Here is a 23,415-nt window from a genome sequence, read left to right as displayed (position 1 = left end):
CATCATACAACCTTAAATAATAGATAAAAAGCAAACTTTTGAAGCTAAAAATTAGATTGGCAAAAGAAAAAAAATGGCTGTATTTTTTAAAAATCTCTGTCAAGGTTGAATTTTCTTTATAACTGTATGTAGGTTACATAATTATAATCTGCATACCTTATATGACTTTACAAAGCTTGAAATACTTTATGATAGATAGATATATGTGTGTATGTTTAGTCTTTGATTTTTATTATTCTTTGGGAAGTCAAGCCCCCCCCTTCCCCTTTAAGTTGAGATATCCTAATAATGGATTTCTAAAACCTTTTTAAATTGTGTTACTTCTAGCATAGAAATTTTTTTTTTACTGCATGCTTATTGGTCTGCCTCACCTTTCCTTCTCTACTTTATTTTCTATAAGAGCACTCACTTCTACTTTCTTCCAAAGTATAAATAGGCCATGAAGTGATAAAGTTCAGATGTGGCAGCTCTGTGAGTATTGTCTGTGAAAACAAATTATCTTTTATTTTTTTTTTTAAATTTTTTATTTAATAATTACATTATATTGACACTCATTTCTGTTCCGATTTTTTTTCCCCTCCCTCCCTCCACCCCCTCCCCTAGATGGCAAGCAGTCCTTTATATGTTGGATATGTTGCAGTATATCCTAGATACAATATATGTTTGCAGAACCGAACAGTTCTCTTGATGCGTAGGGAGAATTGGATTCAGAAGGTATAAATAATCCGGGAAGAAAAACAAAAATGCAGATAGTTCACATTCGTTTCCCAGTGTTCTTTCTTTGGGTGTAGCTGCTTTTGTCCGTCATTTATCAATTGAAACTCAGGTCTCTTTGTCAAAGAAATCCACTTCCATCAAAATATGTCCTCATACAATATCGTTGTCCAAGTGTATAATGATCTCCTGGTTCTGCTCATTTCACTTAGCATCAGTTCATGTAGGTCTCTCCAAGTCTCTCTGTATTCATCCTGCTGGTCATTTCTTACAGAACAATAATATTCCATAACATTCATATACCACAATTTACCCAGCCATTCTCCAATTGATGGGCATCCATTCATTTTCCAGTTTCTAGCCACTACAAACAGGGCTGCTACAAACATTTTGGCACATACAGGTCCCTTTCCCTTCTTTAGTATTTCTTTGGGATATAAGCCCAATAGAAACACTGCTGGATCAAAGGATATGCACATTTTGATAATTTTTTGGGCATAATTCCAGATTGCTCTCCAGAATGGTTGGATTCGTTCACAACTCCACCAACAATGCATTAGTGTCCCAGTTTTCCCGCATCCCCTCCAACATTCATCATTATTTTTTCCTGTCATCTTAGCCAATCTGACAGGTGTGTAGTGGTATCTCAGAGTTGTCTTAATTTGCATTTCTCTGATCAATAATGATTTGGAACACTCTTTCATATGAGTGGTAATAGTTTCAATCTCATCCTCTGAAAATTGTCTGTTCATATCCTTTGACCATTTATCAATTGGAGAATGGCTTGATTTCTTATAAATTTGAGTCAGTTCTCTATATATTTTGGAAATGAGGCCTTTATCAGAACCTTTAACTGTGAAAATGTTTTCCCAGTTTGTTGCTTCCCTTCTAATCTTGTTTGCATTAGTTTTATTTGTACAAAGGCTTTTTAATTTGATGTAATCGAAATTTTCTATTCTGTGATCAGTAATGGTCTCTAGTTCATCTTTGGTCACAAATTTCATTCTCCTCCACAAGTCTGAGAGATAAACTATTCTATGTTCCTCTAATTTATTTATAATCTCGTTCTTTATGCCTAGGTCATAGACCCATTTTGATCTTATCTTGGTGTATGGTGTTAAGTGTGGGTCCATGCCTAATTTCTGCCATACTAATTTCCAATTATCCCAGCAGTTTTTATCAAATAATGAATTCTTTTCCCAGAAGTTAGGGGCTTTGGGTTTGTCAAACACTAGATTGCTATAATTGACTATTCTGTCTTGTGAACCTAGCCTTTTCCACTGATCCACTAATCTATTTCTTAGCCAATACCAAATGGTTTTGGTGACTGCTGCTTTATAATATAATTTTAGATCAGGTACAGCTAGGCCACCTTCATTTGATTTTTTTTTCATTAATTCCCTTGAGATTCTCGACTTTTTATTGTTCCATATGAATTTTGTTGTTATTTTTTCTAGATCAATAAAATATTTTCTTGGAAGTCTGATTGGTATAGCACTAAATAAATAGATTAGTTTAGGGAGTATTGTCATCTTTATTATGTTCGCTCGGCCGATCCAAGAGCACTTAATATTTTTCCAATTATTTAAGTCTGACTTTATTTGTGTGGAGACTTTTTTATAATTTTGCTCATATAATTCCTGACTTTCCTTTGGTAGATAGATTCCCAAATATTTTATGGTATCAACAGTTATTCTGAATGGAATTTCTCTTTGTATCTCTTGCTGTTGGGTTTTGTTGGTGATGTATAAAAATGCTGAGGATTTATGGGGATTTATTTTGTAGCCAGCTACTTTGCTAAAATTATGAATTATTTCCAATAGCTTTTTGGTAGAATCTCTGGGGTTCTCTAGGTATACCATCATATCATCTGCAAAGAGTGATAGTTTGGTTTCCTCATTGCCTACTCTAATTCCTTGTATATCTTTCTCGACTCTTATTGCCGAGGCTAGTGTTTCTAATACGATATTAAATAATAATGGTGATAGTGGGAAACCTTGCTTCACTCCAGATCTTACTGGGAAAGGTTCCAGTTTTTCCCCATTGCATATGATGCTTACTGATGGTTTTAAATATATGCTCCTGACTATTTTAAGGAAAAGTCCATTTATTCCTATGCTCTCAAGTGTTTTTATTAGGAATGGATGTTGGATTTTATCAAATGCTTTTTCTGCATCTATGGAGATGATCATGTGGTTTTTGTTTGTTTGGTTATTGATATAGTCAATTATGCTAATAGTTTTCCTAATATTGAACCAGTCCTGCATTCCTGGTATAAATCCTACTTGGTCATAGTGTATTATCCTGGTGACAATTTTCTGTAATCTTTTTGCTAATATTTTATTTAAGATTTTAGCATCAATATTCATTAGGGAGATTGGTCTATAATTTTCTTTCTCTGTTTTCAGCCTACCTGGTTTAGGTATCAGTACCATATCTGTGTCATAAAAGGAGTTTGGTAGGACTCCTTCAATCCCTATTTTTTCAAATAGTTTATATAACATTGGAGTTAATTGTTCTTTAAATGTTTGGTAGAATTCACATGTAAATCCATCTGGTCCTGGGGATTTTTTCTTAGGGAGTTGATTGATAGTTTGTTCTATTTCTTTTTCTGAGATGGGACTGTTTAGGATATTTACTTCTTCCTCTGTTAGTTTGGGCAAGCTGTATTTTTGGAGGTATTTTTCTATTTCATTTAAGTTGTCGAATTTATTGGCATAAAGTTGGGCAAAGTAACTCCTAATTATTGCTCTAATTTCCTCTTCGTTAGTGGTGAGTTCTCCCTTTTCATTTTTAAGACTAACAATTTGATTTTCCTCTTTCCTTTTTTTAATCAGATTTACTAAGGGTTTGTCTATTTTGTTGGTTTTTTCATAGAACCAACTCTTAGTTTTATTAATCAATTCAACAGTTTTTTTACTTTCAATTTTATTGATCTCACCTTTTATTTTTAGAATTTCAAGTTTAGTGTTTGACTGGGGGTTTTTAATTTGTTCCTTTTCTAGCATTTTTAATTGCAAACCCAATTCATTGACCTTCTCTTTCTCTATTTTATACAAATAGGCCTCTAGAGATATGAAATTTCCCCTTATTACCGCTTTGGCTGCATCCCATACATTTTGGTATGATGTCTCATTATTATCGTTTTCTTGGGTGAAGTTATTAATTATGTCTATGATTTGCTGTTTTACCCAATCATTCTTTAGTATGAGATTATTTAGTTTCCAATTATTTTTTGGTCTACTTCCCCCTGCTTTTTTGTTGAATGTAATTTTCATTGCATCGTGGTCTGAAAAGGATGCATTTACTATTTCTGCCTTACTGCATTTGAGTTTGAGGTTTTTATGTCCTAATATATGGTCAATTTTTGTATAGGTTCCATGAACTGCTGAAAAGAAAGTGTATTCCTTTCTGTCTCCATTACATTTTCTCCAGAGATCTATCATATCTAGCTTTTCTAGTATTCTGTTTACCTCTTTGACTTCTTTCTTATTTATTTTGTGGTTTGATTTATCTAATTCTGAGAGTGCAAGGTTAAGATCTCCCACTATTATAGTTTTACTGTCTATTTCTTCTTGCAGCTCTCTTAGTTTCTCTTTTAAGAATTTAGATGCTACCCCACTTGGTGCATATATGTTTAATATAGATAGTGCTTCATTATCCATGCTACCCTTTAGCAAGATATAGTGTCCTTCCTTATCTCTTTTAATTAGGTCAATTTTTGCTTTAGCTTGATCTGAGATCAGGATGGCTACCCCTGCTTTTTTGACTTCACCTGAAGCATAGTAGATTTTGCTCCAACCTTTTACCTTTAACCTGCATGTATCTCCCCGCTTCAGGTGTGTTTCCTGTAAACAACATATTGTAGGATTCTGGCTTTTAATCCATTCTGCTAACCGCTTCCTCTTTATGGGGGAGTTTACCCCGTTCACGTTTATGGTTAGAATGACCAATTCTGTATTACTTGCCATCTTGTTAACCCCGGTTTATGCTTTCCTCCCTTCTTTCCCCTTTCCCCCCCTTCCAAGTATTAAGCTTGTGAGCACCCCTTGCTTCTCACAGCCCTCCCTTTTTAGTGTCCCTCCCCCCGCCTTAGAGTTCTTCCCCCTATCTTACCCCTTTCCCTCCCAGTTCCCGTATTCCCTTCCGCTTAGCTTATTCCTTCCCTTTCCACTTTTCCCTTCTCACTTTTCAATGAGATGGGAGAAGTTTCACCATAGATTGAATATGTCTTAAGATTTTTCACTTAAAGCCAATTCTGAAGGCAGTAAGATACCCACTATATTCATCCCCCTCCATTCTTTCTCTCAGATATAATAGGTTTCCTATGCCTCTTCATGAGATGTACTACCCCCACTTTACCCTTTTTCTGGTACAATGTCCTTTCCACATCAATTTCTAGAACAAGGTATACATGTATTCTTTATACATCTATATAGTCAAAATATAGTTCCCAAGATTAATCTTTACCTTTTTAGATTTCTCTTGAGTTCTATATTTGTAGATCAAACTTTTTGTTAAGTTCTGGTTTTTTCATCAGAAATAGATGAAATTCGCTTACTTCGTTGAATGTCCATCTTCTTCCCTGGAAAAAGATGCTCATTCTCGCTGGGTAAGTTATTTTTGGTTGCATACCAAGTTCCTTAGCCTTTCGGAATATCATATTCCAGGCCCTTCGATCTTTTAATGTGGATGCTGCCAGATCCTGGGTGATCCTTATTGTGGCTCCTTGATACTTGAATTGGGTTTTTCTAGCCACTTGCAATATTTTTTCTTTCATCTGAGGGTTCTGGCATTTGGCCACTATATTCCTTGGTGTTTTGATTTTAGGATCCCTTTCAGTGGGTGATCGATGAATCCTTTCAATGTTTATTTTTTCCTCTGTTCCTATGACTTCTGGGCAGTTCTCTTTGATAATTTCCTGGAAGACAGTGTCCAGGCTCTTTTTTTCATCATGTTTTTCTGGGAGTCCAATGATTCTCAGATTGTCTCTCCTGGATCTGTTTTCCAGGTCTGTTGTCTTCCCCAGAAGGTATTTCACATTTTTCTCCATTGTTTGATTTTTTTGGATTTGCTTGACTGATTCTTCTTGTCTCCTCGAGTCATTCAATTCCACTTGTTCAATTCTGATTTTCAGTGAAGTATTCTCTTCACTCACTTTTTTAAAATCTTTCTCTAATTGTCCAATTGAGTTCTTTTGTTCTGTGGAATTTTTTTCCATTTCGCCAATTTTGTTCTTTAGAGAGCTGTTTTCTGTTTCCAGTTCACTAATCCTATTTTTCAAGGATTTTACTTCTTTATCCACTCTCTCTTTAACTTTCTCCAGGCTCTTTTGCCAAGCCTCCCTCTCCTTTTCCCAAGCTTCCCTCTCCTTTTGCCAAGCCTCACTCTGCTTTCCCCATTTTTCTTCTAGCTCCCTTGTGAGAGCCTTTTTAATCACTTCTATGAGGTTCATCTGTGCTGAGGAACAGACGATCTCCTCCTTTGGGGAATCACCTGGGGACTGCCTGTTTTTAGTCTCCTCAGGATTTAGAGTCTGCTCTCTATCTGTATAGAAGCTGTCAAGGGTTAAAGTCCTCTTCAGCTTCTTGCTCATTCTGTCTATTAATCAGAGACAAACTACCAAAGAAAAACAGAAAAAACTGGAGTCTTTCTTTGGGGGAGGGGCTGGGTATGTTACCGAGCTTCCTCTCCAGACTGCAGGGGGCAGCAGTGAGGCACTAGCAGGACTGTGCTGCGCCTGCGCTCTGAGATCCCAAAGCGTGCTGAGTCACTGAGGGGGGGGAAGGGGGGGGCGGCCAGGTCCTGAGAGACTCCAGCTGTTTGGGGTTGTATTCTTCAGCCCCAGTGTTTTTAGCTTCTCTGCTGGGCTGTTGACTTGCTGCAGGTTCCAAACCTGTAGCGAAGCTCTCCCTGCAGAGACGGCTGCGATCACTCCCCACCCCCTCTCAGCTCTGCTCCCGTGCTCTCACTGCCGCTGCCCGCCGCCTGCGCCCGATCTAAAACCGCCCCAGCCCTCCAGTAAAGACAGACCTTTCTTGGCGGATCTCAAGGATGGCTTCTCTTGGTAACTATTTGTGGGTTTTTTTCAGTCAAGCATTGATTCAGAGGCTTGTAATGAAGTGGATAGTGAGAGAAAGCGCGGAGCTTATGCAACTGTGAGCCTCCTCTCCGCCATCTTAACCGGAAGTCGAAAACAAATTATCATAAAAAATCTAATATATCTATTCCATCTTGGACTTGCTAACTTCCTTCTGGGTTTGCTGTAGACACTGATAGATTATCTGACTTAGTTGTGCCTTGAGGCCTTGAGGGTCTGCAGGCCCATTTTTTCCTTAGCTTATTTTCAATGTATGGCAAACCAATTATTTGAGACCTGGGAAGGGAATTGAAGGGATCATTTAAGCATGCAAAAATATTTTATTTTTCCCAGTTATATGTAAAACAATTTTAACCTTCATCTTTTACAATTTTGATATTCAATTTCTCTTATACCCTTGCTCACCTTCCCTTATCATTGAGAAAGCAAGTAATTTGATGAAGATTATACATGTATAATTATATAAAACTAATTTCCATATTAGTCATATTATGGGGAAAATAGACAAAAAATAAAAATAAAGACAGTTAAGAAAAATGGCATGCTTCTTTCTGCATTCAGATTCCAGCAGTTCTTTCTATTGATGTGGAAGGCATTTTTCACCATAGGTGCCTCAGGATTGTCTTAGGTCATTGCTAAGATCATTGGTGAGAACAATCAAGTCATTTACAATTAATCGTTGTACAATATTGCTGCTATAGTGTAAAATGTTCTTCTGGTTTTGCTTACTTCATTTTGCATCAGTTCATGTTAGTTTTCCTCAGGTTTTTCTGTAAACATCCTGGAAATTATTTTTCAAAATACAAAAGTATTCTATCACAAAAATATACCACAAGGCCATTCTCCAATTTATGGGCATCACTTCAGTTTCTAATTCCTTGCCACCACAAAAAGAGTTTTATAGATATTTTTGTGCATATGTCTATTTACTTTTTTTGTGTTTTTAAGTTATAGATCTATTAATGATATGGCATTCCTGGATTAAAGGGTTTACACAGTTTTGTTGCACATTGATATGCCTTTGGGCAGAGTCCCAAAGTGTTCTCCAGTATAATTGGATTGATTCATAATTTCACCAACCTCGCATTACTATCCCAATTTTACCACATCTCCTTCAACATTTGTCATTCTTTTTTTTTCATATTAGCTATTTTGATAGTGTCTCACACTTTCATTTTAAAGATCAGGAAATAGATATGTGAAAGGACTGACCAAAAGTATCTAAAGAGTTTATAAGTGACAATGCCTGGAATGGAAACATATGTTCAAACAAGAAAGTTACAGGATAAATTAGACATTATCAATGAAGGGAGGATATTAACATAAATATGGATGGGGAAAGTAGGTGGGACTGTCACTCATATTTGCAGGAAACTAGGAAAGCCAAGAGAATTCTAGGCATGAGAAGCAACCAGTAAAAATACCTGGAGTTGAGAGATAAACCTTTTCTTTGAGGAACATATAGAACCCTCATATTACTTAGCCTTTTTTGCCTCAATTTTTGTAATTTGTAAAATGAGCTGAAGAAGGAAATGGCAAACCATTCCAGTATCTGTGCCAAGAAAATCCCAGATAGCGTCACAAAGAATCAAACATTATTGCAATGAATGAACAACACAAATGGAGGGTAGAAGAAAAAGAAAGACCAAAGAAAGTAATTAAGGTTCAAGAAGAGTAGAAAACTAGTAAAGTGTAGGTTATAAATGATCTTAAAGTTAAACAGATGATTTTATATTTGATCCTGGAGAGAAAAGTAGGGAGCCACTCAATTTTTCTGAATGGGAAAATTAAATGATTAAACAAGACTAATGTATATTCTTTAAAAACCATTATATATTATACAAATATCAACTTTTAATAGTAGTAATGATTCAATTAATAGAAGTAGTTTTGGAAACAGCATTATACAGGAACTAGTGGATTAGCCGTGGAGTTAGAAAAGGATATGCTTGAGTTTTGTCTCTCACTCATACATTTAGTATGCTCTGTAGGCAAGTTACTTAATGTTCAGTTTAATGGGCAAGACTCTATGACAGGAAATTGCCAAGGAAGGTATACATTTGTGGAAGGAGTTTACATACTAAGAGGTCTTCGTGTTGATGAATTTTAAACTATACACATATGTACAAACATACATATTAGTAATGGTAATAGCAAATATAGTTTGAAAGTATTTGGACAAACAAATTGTATATAAGTTTACAAAAACCCTTATTATTAGCTAATGATTGTTCACATATAAATGATCTCTTTATCTTTAGGTAGCTATATAAATGAGAAGGTGCAGAAATGGTATTGTTTGAAAATCATTTCTTCATCTGGTTAAGAATATGTAGTCTCGTGTGTATAAAATAATTACCCAAGGGATATAATTCCAGTAGTTTAAAATCTAATCAATATCTTCTATTTTATGATTATTAAAATAAAGGCAGGAAAAAAAAGTCTGTCTTACTATTGGTCTCTAAGCTCCAAATATAATGTTAAAAGAGATTTCTAAACACATAAAACTTTTGAGAAAATGTATGAATTAATTCTGTAATAAAAATTCTGAAAAAAACTTGTGTATCCCATGTGCAAATGATAATATTTTATTATAATGCTTTTGAGTCCAATATTATTTCAATCTATTTTTATAAGATTTTTAACATGCTATTTACTTAATTTGCCTACGGTGTCAGAGAACTGGGTGTTAAAAACAAATGTTTTTAGGCATTTTTCTTATAACTTTTGAATTATCCATCTTCATAAGTCTAATCTTATTTTCTGAATGGAACCCAAATACAAAAGGTCGTTTCAGTCTGTCTAGATATACACATACACGCATACATATCTGTATCTATTCTTCCTCCCAGTTTATCTATGTATGTTCTCAAAATAATTTGGTTTAAATTGGACTTCATAACTTTTACTGTGTCTCTGTCTATTTTCCTACTTTCTCTCTGGTTCTGCTTTTCTGTTTGTCTCTTTTTCTCCTTTCCTCCCCCCCCATATATGTATATATATATGTAAAATATGCATACATGTAAACATATTTCTGAAAATGTATATATACATATATATATATTATGTGTTTTATTAGTAGCTAGCACTGATATTTTACATCTTAGTATATCATAATGAATTTTTTGTTAAATTAACAAAAGTGCAATAGATTAAATCAATTAAAAGTATTTCTTCAGTAATGGAAACAATGTATTATTTTGTGTTCATTAAACAGAATGCAGAAAAGAAAAGGAAAAGAGGTTTATACCTGAAAATCAATCTGATTTTCTTAGTCTTTATATCAAGCAAAATATTCACCAATTTTAATAAAGCATCTTTATGGTTTGAAAATGATTTAACTATGGATCTAGTTTATCAGGATAAAATAATTCTCTAAAGTGATTTTTAGCTTCATATTTTTTTATTTATATGACTACATAATAAAAGCTTGTGAATATATACATAGTTTCAACTTTATGTATGCTTGAGTTTAATTTAGCATTTTTATGTGCAATCACAATTATCAAGTTGTTACATTTTATATGGTTTTGTGTCAAAACTTTTTGTTGTTACAAATAGTATAACAAACATAATTGGTAGCTTGTATAATATTTAACCAAAATAAGACCAAATAAAAGATGGAGAAAGACATGAAATTCTTATTTGAAAAACCTCAATTGGAGGGACAGTCAAGATGGTGGAATAAAAGCAGGGACTCTCCTAAGCTCTCCTCCAAATCCCTCCAAATACCTTTAAATAATGACTCTAAATAAATCCTGTCACATCAAAACCCACAAAAACAAATGGAATGAAACAAATTTCCAGCCCAAGAAAATTTAGATGGTTAGTAGGATAGTTTGTCTCACCAAGGTGAGAGTGGAGCACAGCCTGTCCAGTGTAGGCCTGCATAACCCTAGCTCCAGCAAATCAGGGGCAGGTTTTAGGAGGTACTCAGTCAGCAGTAGTATCTTCCAGAGCTCTCATCCCATAAATATCTACTGATCATAAGGAGATTACAGGAGTCCCTTTGTTAGCACTGAGGCAGTGCTTTGTTGCTTTGCCCATATGCAGATCCTAGGACACAGTCCTGGGTGGCAGTCCCAGAGTGGGAAGCCCTACCACATCAGAGATTGCAGCCTCAGTGATCCAGGGACGCCCCCTCACAGTTCCAGGGTAGAAAAGAGTGTTTATGGTCACTAACAAACCAGAGCACAGAACAAGATCCTTATCATGCAAAGTTATTATGATGACAAGCAATATCAAAACACACACTCAGAAGATAACTAAGTCAAAGTTTCTATATCCAAAACTTCCAAGAAAAAATATGAATTTATTTCAAGCCACTCAAGACTTCAAAAATACTTTTAAAAAAAAAGTAAAAGAAATAGGAAATGGAAAGAGAAATGAAAATGATGCAAGAAAATCATAAAAAAGCAAATCAACATCTTGGTAAAGGAGTCACACATACACAAAAAATAATGAAGAAAATATCACCTTAAAAAGCTAAATTGGCCAAATGAAAAGTGAGTTACAAAAATTCACTGAAGGAAAATAAAAACTCCTTAAAAAGTAGAAATGGCCAAATGAGAGGAAAAGGCACTGAAGAAAACAACTACTTTAAAAGTAGAATTGGACAAATGGAAAAGGAAATACAAAAGCTAACTGAAGAAAATAATTACTTAAAAATTAGAATTGAGAAAATTGGAGCTAATGACTTTCTAAGAAATCAAGGAACAATAAAACAAAACCAAAAGAATAAAGAAATATAGATCATGTGAACTATCTCACTGATCTAGAAACTAGATCCAGAAGAGATAGTTTAAGAATTATTTAACTTTCTGAAAGCCATACCAAGAAAAGGAAAGACATCATTTTTCAAGAAATTGTCAGAGACCACAACATAGCATTTCCACTCTCTGTTTTTGTCCGGTTACATTTTTGTTTTCCTTCTCAGATTCTTTTTACCTTATTTCTAAGTCTGATTTTTCTTGTGCAGCAAAATAACTGTATAGATATGTATACATATATTGTGTTTAACATATACTTTAACATATTTAACATGTATTGGTCCCTGCCATCTGGAGGAGCGGATGGGGGGAAGGAGGGGAAAAGTTGGAACAGAAGGTTTTGAAGGATCAATTCTGAAAAATCATCCATGCATATATCTTGTAAATAAAAAGTTACAATAAAACAAACAAACAAATAAAAGAAATTGTTAGAAAAAAACTGCATGATATTCTATAACCAGAGGGTAAAAGAGAAATTAAAAGAATCCATCTATTACTTCCTAAAAAAGATCTCCAAATGAAAACTTCCAAGAATATTATAGACAAATTTCAGAGCTTTTAGGTCCAGTAGAAAATATTGCAAGCAGCCAAAAAAGAAACAATTCAAGTACCATGGAGCCAAAATCAGGATTATAATAAGATAACAGCTATTGCATTGAAATATTGAAGAATTTGGAATAAGGTATTCTAGAGCTATAATTACAATATTACAATACACCTACTGAGGAAATCTGATACTAGTATCAGGGGGAAATGGATATTCAATGAAATAGAGGACTTTCTTAATGAAAATACTAAATAGGAACAGAAAACTTGGCTCAAATATTAAACTCTAAAAGTATAAAAAGGTAAACAGAAAAGGAAAATCAGAAGGGACTTAATAAGGTTAAACTGTTTATATCCCTATATTGAGAGGATGGAATTTGTAACTCATAAAAACTTTCTCATTATTAAGACAGATAGAGTATATGCAGACAGAGGGGACAGATGTTAGTTGAATATTCAGGAAAGATATCTAAAAAATTAAATTAAGATGTAAGAAAGGAATATACTGAGAAAAAAGGAAAGTAAGATATAAAATGGAATAAACTATTCACACATAAAAAAGGCAAGAATAAGTTTTTACCATCATGGGGAAGTGGGAGAGATAAGAGAGAATGTAAATCTTATTTTCATCAGAATTGGCTCAACGAGGGAATAACATAGACATTCAGTTGTATATAGAATTCTATCTTACCTGATAGAAAAGTAGGAGAATAAGAGGGAGAAGGGAATAAGAAAAGAAAAAAGAGAATGATAGCACAGAGGGCAGATTGGGAGAGAGGTAATCAGAAGCAAAATATTTGAAAAGGGACAAGGTGTGAGAGAGAATAGAATAAACAGAGAGAAAATATACTTACTAGGAGTAATTGTGGGGGGAAATTAAAGCAAATTCCTCTGATAAAGGCCTCCTTTCTCAAACATATAGAGAAATGACAATATAAAAATAAGGACCCTTCCCCAGATGATAAATGATCAAAAAATAAAAATAGTTTTCAGATAAGCTAATCAAGCTACTTATATAGCCACATGAAAAATAATTTTACTATTGATTGGAGAAATGCAAATTAAAATAATTCTGAAATACTACCACATATACCCATTAAATTGACTAATAGGACAGAAAAGGAAAATGACAATTTTTGTGTGTGTGAAAGGAATGTGGAAAATTGAGACATTAATACATTGTTGGTAGAATTATGAACTGATTCAACCATTCTGTAGAGCAATTTGGAACTCTGTCCAAAGGGCTATAAAACCAAGCCTATCCTTTACTATACCACTACAGGTCTATATCCCAGAAGAGATTTTTTTAAAGGAAAAGGATCTATATGAACAAAAAATATTTATAACACCTCTTTTTGGGGGGCAAAGAATTAAAAATTGGGGGGATGCCCATCAGTAGGAAAATGGATGAATAAATTGTGGTATATGATTAAGAAAAAATACTATTATGCTATAAGAAATGATGAAATGAGCAGAATGCTCTACAAAAACCTGGAAAGACTTCTGTGAGCTGAGCTAAAGTAAAATGTACTGTGTAAAGCAACAGCAATAAGATGATCAGCTGTGAATTGCATAACTGTTCTCAGCAATACAATAATCCAAGACAACTCTGATAGACTTATGATGAAGAATTCTATTCATACTCAGAGAAAAAACTGATGGTGTCTGGATGCATATGTTTTAAACTTTATTTTTGATGGTTTTTCTTTTCATCTATATTTTCTTTCACAATATGACTATTATTGACATGTTTTGTATAACTACACATGTAAAATCTATATTGAATTGCCTGTATTCCCAATAGGAGGGATAGGGAAGGAGGAAGGGACAGAACCTCGAAATCCAAGTTTTTAAATGAATGTTAAAGATTTGGAGAAAATAAAATTTAAAAAATTCTAAATTATGAAGGAAAGTTCAGTAAACCTGATCAACAACATAAAGGTTTTCAACCTTTTTCCAGTATACCTTATAGACTGCTATAAGACCCTTTCCTTGTAACAAAGAAAATAGTTAGGCAAAAATAACTATGAATATGATTGGCTTTAACAGCATAGAAAGTTCTCCTCCATGCTTGTTGTTATCCACCTATTTACCAAGAAATGAGAAATATATTCATCATTTTTTTCTGACTTCAAAATTGTACATTATAATTAATCAAAAGCTGTCCTTAAGTACCTGTTTTCTTTTACATTTCTGTAGTCATATTTTTCTAGACCTGCTGTATTAGTCATAATTACATATGAGCCTTCCCCCTAGTTAGTTTTTCCCCCTAGGTTCCTTACATTGTTTTCTTTTTCTCATTCTGTAGCATATTCCACATTATTTATATATGGCAATTGCTTCAGATATTCACTGTTCAGTGGGTACCTACTTTGTTACAAGAAGGTCTTTGCTAACTAAAAGAACTGCTTTGAATATTTTAGTATATATTGAACTTTGTTTTCTGTTATTGATCTCCTTGTAGTGTTTGCCTAGAAGTGGGATTAGTGGGCCAAAAGTTATATGTGTGTCATTGATTTTTCTTGAATAACTCTAAATCATTTTTCTAATTGGTTAGAAACAATCTACAACTCTCCCATCAACATATTAATATGCTGTCTTCCCCTAGGTCCTCCAATATTAACTTTTCCTAACTTTTATCTTTTCTGCTAATTTACTGTGTTTGACATATTAAAGTTCAATTCTTTTCATTGTTGATCCTCTTCTTTGTGATTTCAAGATTTTCCTATTATTTCATTGTTGACAGTTTGAATTTCTTCTTTTTAAATCTATTTATATTCCTTGACCCTGTATCCATTGGGGATCTGGGTTCTTTCTACTAGATCACATTTTCTCCCCTGAAACTAGCTTATATATAATTTTGTAAACCCTTACAAGCTTTATTATGGTATCATTACTGCTAATTATGTTAGAAAATTCTTGAAAGTATTCTTCCATTTCCCACCTGGAATAAGAAAATAGATACTTAGTATATTCAGTCCATAGAAATTGTATTTTTATTGCTGCTTCAAGAGCTGAATTTGGAATACAAGATTATAACCTTAGCATCTTATTTTCCTGTCACTTATAAACATCCCACGCAACTTGGTTAGTTGTGGAAAATTTATGTCATCCATCTGGGGATATATGCTAGCAATGTAAATGGAAGAAATCTGTCCCTTCCCAAAAGGAGGGAGGACACTGTGCTCTACCCAAATTGATCAAATTCTACACATTGCTCCCTGCCTACATTTTAATATAGACTTTTTAAAACAGAGTTGTTAGATTGCTAAAAGGTGGTAGTTGTAGTTGTTTTAAAAGAAGATAAAGACAAACTAATTCTACTGTATCCCAACCACATTATAAATATCTCCTTTGTGTAGCATCTTGCAGGAACATGCAAATTACAAGGGTGGTGAGAGCCACAATTGAGAAATGGTGTTCTATGTTTCTAAGAATTGCTAAAGACAATTACTATAGGTAGCAACTGCTCCCTAAATTTTTTTCAGAAATGTTTCAGAACATCTAAAGAAACTGTGCTGTCTTAATCTGTCAAACTATTAAATTGACAGATTACTAATTATAGTTCATACCAAAAAATCACTAAAATTAAATATCTCATACAACTTGCAAAAACTAGAAATTCACAGTTCAATAGTAAAGTGTCCAATATTTTGTCACAATGAAGGTGCCATGCAAAAATGTTAATTTGACACTCTGTGGTGGCTCAGTAATAGTCTATTAATACTGAACTGTGAATGTGTTTACATTCCTCTGAGAAAGTTAAAACATTCTCTCCAGTGAAGAGAAGGGAAGGAAGACAGGAAAAGCTAATCTAGGTGGAAAGGGGAAAAATTATGTATTTCCCCCTTGTTAAGGACTTCTTAGACTAATTGAATCTCTACACTACATTTTTATAGGTATTTTGTTTCTAACTGTTGTTGTGCCCAGAATAATGAAGTAGATGAGAAAATGAAGCCATCTAGCTATTTCTATCAGGACAGGCAATGAAGTTCAGGTTGGACTGGTATTTTAAACTTGTGTCTTGGTTTTTTGTTTTTATTTTTTCCCCTTCAGCATAAAAGGCTGTTTTATGCCATAAACCATATTTCAAAGTTAGGTTAGATTGGAATGTGTCTCTCCAAATCCGTTTTTTTTAAACCAAATAAATAAATACAGATTATAATATTATAATAGACTGTAAGATTGTTGAGAACAGGAACTGCTTCATTTTTATCCTTTGCCTTTTTTTTTTCCAGCACATCTCATAGCAAGCAATAAATGTTTATTGATTGACTTACTGGCTTTATATTCCTGACAAAGTCACACACATACTTTCTCTCTCTCTCTCTCTCTCTCTCTCTCTTTCTTCACATACATACACACACACAAATGTGTGTGTGCTTAATAATTGTTTTTTTTTTTTTGGCTAGAGAAAACATTCTAGATGTTTTCTTTTATGTTATTGCTATTTAGACTAATTCAGTCTTCATTAGGACAATTTCAAAAAGTTGTGAGAAGCCCTTCTTGAGCAATTGATTGCTGCTGGTCTTCTATGAGGTGAAGGAAAATGTCCAAAATGTAACTTCTGCCATCCAACTTAGATGGTAAGAAAAAAGAAGGTCTTCTCCAGGAGTGGTGAATAACATGTCCTTCTGCTAAAAATCTTGAGCTTTCCCTTCTGCTTTACCCTGCAAAACTCATTGAGATTTCATTTTGTAATCAAAATGAACTCACACAAATCATCAGCCTTTTTATATATTACTGACAGAGTAATATCATCATCAAGAGATAGAAAGAGAAATTCCATTTAAAATTACTATATACAAAATAAAATATTTGGGTAGTCAACCTGCCAACACAAACACAACAACTATATGAACACATTACAAAACACTTCTTACACAAATAAAGTCAGATATAAACAATTGGGAAAATATAGATTGTTCATGGCTAGGCTGAACCTAATATAATAAAAATTACAATTCTGCCTAAATTGGTTTATGTGTTCAATGACACACCAATAAAACTGTTAAAAACTTATTTTATAGAAATAGAAAAAAAATTTAAAATACATTCATCTGAAAGAACAAAAGGTCAAGAATGTTAAGAGAATTAATGAAAAAAAAAATACAAAGTATGGTGGCTTTGCAATACCAGACCTAAAACTATATTACAAAGCAGCAGTCATCAAAACCACTTGGTACTGATTAAGAAATAGAGTGGTAGGTAAGTGAAATAATTTGGAAAAACAAGACACAATAATCAAGTCCTATAGCAATCTAGTATTTGATAAATCCCCAAATGAGCTTCTGGAAGAAGGAATCACTATTTGCTAAAAATTGCTGGGAAAACTGGAAAATAATATCTCAGAAACTCAGCAAAGACTTACATCTTACACCCCATACCAAATTAAGGTCAAAATGGGTACATAATTTGAGCATAAAGGATGATACCGTAAACAAATTAGGAGAGCAAGGGATAATTTACCTATCACATCTTTGGAGAAGAAAGGAATTTATGACCAAAGAAGAACTAAAGAACTTTATGAGAGGCATAAAAACAACTTTAATTACATTAAATTAAAAAGGTTTTGCACAAAAAACAAAAGAGACAAGATTAAAGGGGAAGAACATAGCTGGGAAAAATGTTTACAACTAGTTATTTCTATTAAAGATATCATTTCTAAAATATATAAAGAACTATGTCAAATTTATAAGAATGCAAGTTATTCCCCACCCACCAAAAGGTATATGAAAAAATGCTGTAAATCGCCATTGATTAGAGAAATGCAAATTAAAACAATTCTAAGGTATCACCTTATATCCTTCTCTCTCTCTTTCTTTTTTTCTCTCTCTCTCTAACCTCACCTCTGACTAAGCTGACAGGAAAAGAGAATAATAAGTGGTGGAGTGAATGTAGGAAAACTGGAACACTAATATATTGATGGTGGAGTTTTGAAATGATCCAACTATTCTGGAGAGCAATCTGGAACTATGCCAAGGATATAAAACTATGCATACCCTTTGACCCAGCACTGCCATTACTTGGTCTATATCTCAGGGAAATATTTTTTAAAAATTTTATCTATAGTCATTTTATTTTATTTTTATTATAGCTTTTTATTTACAAAACATATGCATAGATAATTTTTTGACATTGACCCTTGTAATACATTCTGTTCCAACTTTTCTCCTTCCCCCACCCTCTTCCCTAGATGGCAGGTAGTCTAATACATATTGAATATATTAAAGTATATGTTAAATCCAATATATGTGTACATATTTATATGTTATCTTGTTGCACACAAAAAAATCAGATCTAGAAAGAAAGAGAAAAAAAACCTGAGGAAAACAAAAATGCTATCAAACAATAACAGAAAGAGTGGAAAGGCTATGTTGTGGTCCACACTCATTTCTCATGTAAAAAAGGAGAGAAAAGAACCCACATGTGCAAAAATGTTTGTAGCAGTTCTTTTTATGATAGCAAAGAATTGGAAAATGATTAGATGCCCATTAAATGGGGAAGGGCTGAATAAGCTGTGGTATATGAAGGTAATAGAATATCATTTTTCTATAAAAATAATGAACAAGCTGATTTTAGAAAGGCTTGGAAAGATTTACATGAACTGATGCTGAGGAATACATATATGCAATAACAGTAAGAATATGAGGATCAACTATGAAAGAATTGGTTCTTTTCTGTAGTTCAGTGATCCAAAGTAATCTCAATACACTTTGGACAGAAAATGACATCTACCTCCAGAAAAAGAACTAAGGAAACTGAATGGAAATCAACACATACTATGTTCACTTCTTTTTTCTGTGTTTTTTTTTTAATCTCATCTATGGTTTTTCCCCTTTGCTCTGATTTTTCTCTCCCAACATGATTCATAAAGCAAGGTGTATTAAAAATAAATAAATTTACTAGGAAAAAAAATGTCATCCTGTGGAAAATAGTAGGTACTGACTACAGATACTTGACAAATCAAATTTGATTGATTTGATTTGAACAGCAACTACTTCTGCAACATCTTTGGCAAGTTCCATAAAAGAGAACTTTGTATCTCCAGTTACAGTAACAAAAAACATTTGACATCATTTAATATAAAGTCTTTATTCTACATATCATGAAAGAAAAACTCAAAGGGTTAGGGCCAGTCACCAATGAGTATGAGAGCAAAGATTCAAAAACAGACTAACTCCTACTCTAGTGCATGACCTCGTTTTTGAACAGTGGTTTTGATACCAGAAAAGAAAATTCCAATAGGAAGAAACATAGTCTCCAGGCCTAATAATGACAAGTTTATTTTACAGTTTTTGCAGAAGGAATGAGATCTTTCTGCCCTGTAAACTATCATCAGCTTTTAAGTATAGGGGGTCTTTTCTCTGTGTCTACCAGCTAGATATGAGGATTGAAAAACTATGTTATAAAACCCTTCTAAGTTCATAAGCCATACAAAAATCAGGGAACAAGTGGGATTTGACCTTAAATCTATAGTTTGCAAAGTCCTTAATTAAAATATGGATCTACAACTTTTTATCTTTATGAGCTATTATTGATGTCTTTGAAGTATGTATGTTGGAGGTTGAAAGAACCATAGGGAACAACCAATGAAGAATCCATTGTAGACCTATTGGTGATCCTGGAATATTTAACACAGTTAGAGATGTTGGAGGACTTAGTACAATCCTCTTGTTTTTTTAGATAAGGAAACTGAAGCCCCAGAAATTATGAGACTTGCCCAACTTTGCAACTCACAAAGAGTTCTCTGCTTATGCAGTCAAAAGGATAAAATCATCATAAAACAAACACAAGTAGCAAACTTTGCAACTTTATAAGTATTTGCCTTCTGTTTTATCTTTGAATGAAAATGTACAGTTACTTTCAGAAAGAATATATTTGAAATGAAGATGTTTTAATTCCAATTAGAAGCTCTGGGCATTTTTGTTAACATTTTTACATTGATAGAATACATTCCTAAAAGTTCTGCAAATTTATAAGTTATTGCATTATTAATTCCTGAAAGCTATCTTCTAGGAATAACCAAATAAAAACATTTCCATTCAAATGAAATATCTCTTACTTGTCCTAGTGACTGGTTTTAAAAATATTTAGAAGAAAAATAGCTAAAGGTTGGTTAATAAAATTCCTATTAATCATTGTGAGAAAAACGAATTCACAAGAACACACTTTAATTTACATCACTTTTGCTATGCTTTTGCCAGCACTGCTGTTAAAGGGTAACAAACAAGTATTTATGAAAAGAGCAGGTTTGTGATTAAAATAATTCTTTTGCAAAACTCAGAAAACAGTATCAGAGTATGCGAACTGTGCGCTTCCAACTGGAGAACCCAGTATTTGTAATAAATTCCTTTTGCTCTGGATGAGTTCTGCATTTTCAATGAGGTTAACTTGGCAACATTCTAGTTGATTTTAATAAAAATAGCTGCTTTGAGGACAGGGAGCTGAGGTTGCCAAATTTACAGCTGCCTTGCACAATTACTCTTACACCTCCTTCAGGGCTACTTAGAACCAGTAAGCAAATTAAGTGTATCGATTGCAATTTTTTTGGACTAACCTTTTTTTTTAAAGGAATAAACTTGATTCCTTTCAGTATGTGTCTGTTCAGAGTGATCTCTTTTCTTTTCAGCCATAACACAAAGACAACATCATGGCTGGATCCACGACTTGCGAAAAAGGCTAAACCTCCAGAAGAGTGCAAAGAAAATGGTAGGTTATTAAGTTTTTCTGCTGTTTCTAGAATGAATTTTTGAATTTTCGTCATTATTAAAAGAACACTTTACCTCAGGAGGGAGATCCTGTAGTTACTGTTGGGAGATAGATGAGAAACTCGGCATTTCAATGATGCCATGTGGTTGGGTTTTTTCTCTCTGATGATACTGTGCTGAATATCACACCCGGGTGCTCTCTGTTGGTTGTGTTTGACTCCTGGACCGACTTCCCCACCTACCACGAAGGACTTTTGTTTGCAGTATGTCTCTCTGGGGACTCTGATCTTTGAATCGGAATGAGATATGGTGTGTGTGAAGAACCAGCATGTGTTTGGATTATGAATAGGATTTGATTTATTCTTAAAGGTATAGTACTTTACCTACTAGTAGTTTAAGAGCTAGCAATAGTAATAATTGTGTCTTTAAAAATGTTTAATTGGCAACTGATATGTGAGAAAATACTAGTCAATAATAATCCAAAACCAAACTTTTGGAATTATAACCCCCAAAAAATGATGACATAGAAGATAGGAAATATTTGAAATAAATGTTTTTTTTCCTCAAAAAACAATATTACACTTGTAGTTATAACAATATGATAGATATTACTTTTTCAAATATCAACTTGATTTCTTTCTAAATTAAATGTTTTAAGTGCATTTCTGATTAAATCTACATTATTAAATAGAACCCAAATTCAGAAAAAAACATTTCTATGCATGTTATTGTATTTCCAAAAGTTTACCAGTGTATTGCTCTTACTAAAAAGCAACTGTTTTGTTGATCTAATGATACTTTTCATCAATCTTGAGTAATTGATGAATGTAGGCTTTGTTTATTTGATCAGCCAATTCTATTTTGTATAGATAAAAGACAGTAACACTGATGATATTTGTAATTATTCAAAATACTGGGTCACTTGTTTGTTATAGGTCATTAGGAGAATGTCTCCATTTTTAAAGAATTACAAATTGTAAGAAACCGTTTAATTTTAGAAGTAATTCTGACTTTCTGAGAATTTACATGAATTGTTCTTAATCCTCATGTTGTGCTCAGTTTGTACATATGCTAGGACTATAAAGGAATGAAGACATGGTATGGGTGTATAGATAAATTCATATATATATATATATATGTGTGTGTATATATATATATATGCACTTATTTATATAAAAGTTGGTTTGGATTTATTTTCTAATCACATGATTTGACTACTTGACATTCTGAACTTTTAAGTGATTAAGTTTGGGTAATATAATTGGATATAACTGTGTTACTTGTGATGATATATTAATTTAAGTTACTTCAACTGTTGTATCTAAGAGTTGCTTTATCATTGTTAGTAATTATTAGTTTATCTTTATAAGACTAATTAAATTATTTTATGGCCCATTGACATCAAACTTCTCAAATGTAGTTTATTGATTTTTTTGTCTGTGTTATTCATATGTCATAGCTCTAAAGGTTAAACTTGATGAAAATTCTGGGGAAAGGCATGGACAACAGATATATTTGGCACTTCTTAATAGATGGTTCCTAATTTTTCAATGTGTATACTTGCCTTCTCCTTAAGTGAGTAGATACTCATGTACTATGCACCTTATCACAAAAATGTAATTATACTTTAGAATGTAAACTAATTCTGTTCATTGTTTCCATTTTGATTATTGTTTTCTTTCATTTTCTGTTAAGCAAACCACTTTGGGTTGTAAAATATTTGCTTAAAAAAGTCAACTAAAGATAGTGGACATTCTGTTAAACATAATTGGAATGAGACTGAGAAGCTTTGTGATATAATAGAAAGGTAATTGTACTTAGAATCAGAGGGCATAAACATAATAGGTAATTGTACTTAGAATCAGAATGCATAGGATCAGGTTTTAATTCTGTCACTATCTGGTCCTAGAGATTATGGAATAATTCTGGGATGAGGAGGAATAAAGTTTATCTGGGAACAAAATGTAGGAAATTCAGCATTTTCCCATACTTAAAATTGTTGTAGGTTATATATTGATAGCTATATATATAGATAGACGTTGTATCTAAGTTTCTGGGTTGGTATTTGGTAGAATGACAGGCCTGAAGTGGGGAAGACTCATTTCATTAGTTCAAATCCTGCCTCAGACACTAGCTGTATAACCTTGGGCAAGTAACTTAACCCTGTTTGCCTCAGTTTCTCATCTATAAAATGATCTGAAGAAGAAATTGCAAAGTACTCCACTATCTTTACCAAGAAAATCTGTCATGAAAAGTTGGACATGATTCAAATATATATAATATCACATATAAGAATATATGTACTTATATAAGCATATATAAAATAGTCATATTTAATATTTTAGGAGAAATATCATAAACATTAAGTTTTCACAAGACCCCTATATATGTAATATGAAATACACACCCACACACATATAATGAGAATAAGAATAGGAGGAATAAGAAATAAGAAAGTAAGTAAGAAAGGAGGAATCAACTAACAATGTATCAACTTATCGACCTTATGGAGAATAGAGTTGACAGCAAATATTCTTTTATGTCCACAAATTGAGCTAATGTAATATTCTTTTGG

At 33.2% G+C, this 23,415-nt stretch overlaps 1 protein-coding gene across 8 annotated transcripts in view; it reads left to right on the top strand.

The window, feature by feature from the left end:
• The window catches only part of MAGI2 (membrane associated guanylate kinase, WW and PDZ domain containing 2), an 895,053-nt gene that overhangs the window by 319,721 nt on the left and 551,917 nt on the right, over positions 1-23,415 (top strand). For all 8 annotated transcript variants that reach the window (XM_052000674.1, XM_052000676.1, XM_052000675.1 and 5 more), the window contains one exon: positions 20,762-20,841. In XM_052000674.1, the coding sequence (XP_051856634.1) occupies positions 20,762-20,841 (80 nt within the window). The remainder of the gene's footprint in view (positions 1-20,761; positions 20,842-23,415) is intronic.

Source organism: Antechinus flavipes, chromosome 5, assembly GCF_016432865.1.
Source record: "Antechinus flavipes isolate AdamAnt ecotype Samford, QLD, Australia chromosome 5, AdamAnt_v2, whole genome shotgun sequence".
Taxonomy (NCBI): Eukaryota; Metazoa; Chordata; class Mammalia; order Dasyuromorphia; family Dasyuridae; genus Antechinus; species Antechinus flavipes.
Note: the sequence above shows the minus strand (reverse complement) of the source record. Positions and strands in the feature narration are given on the sequence as shown.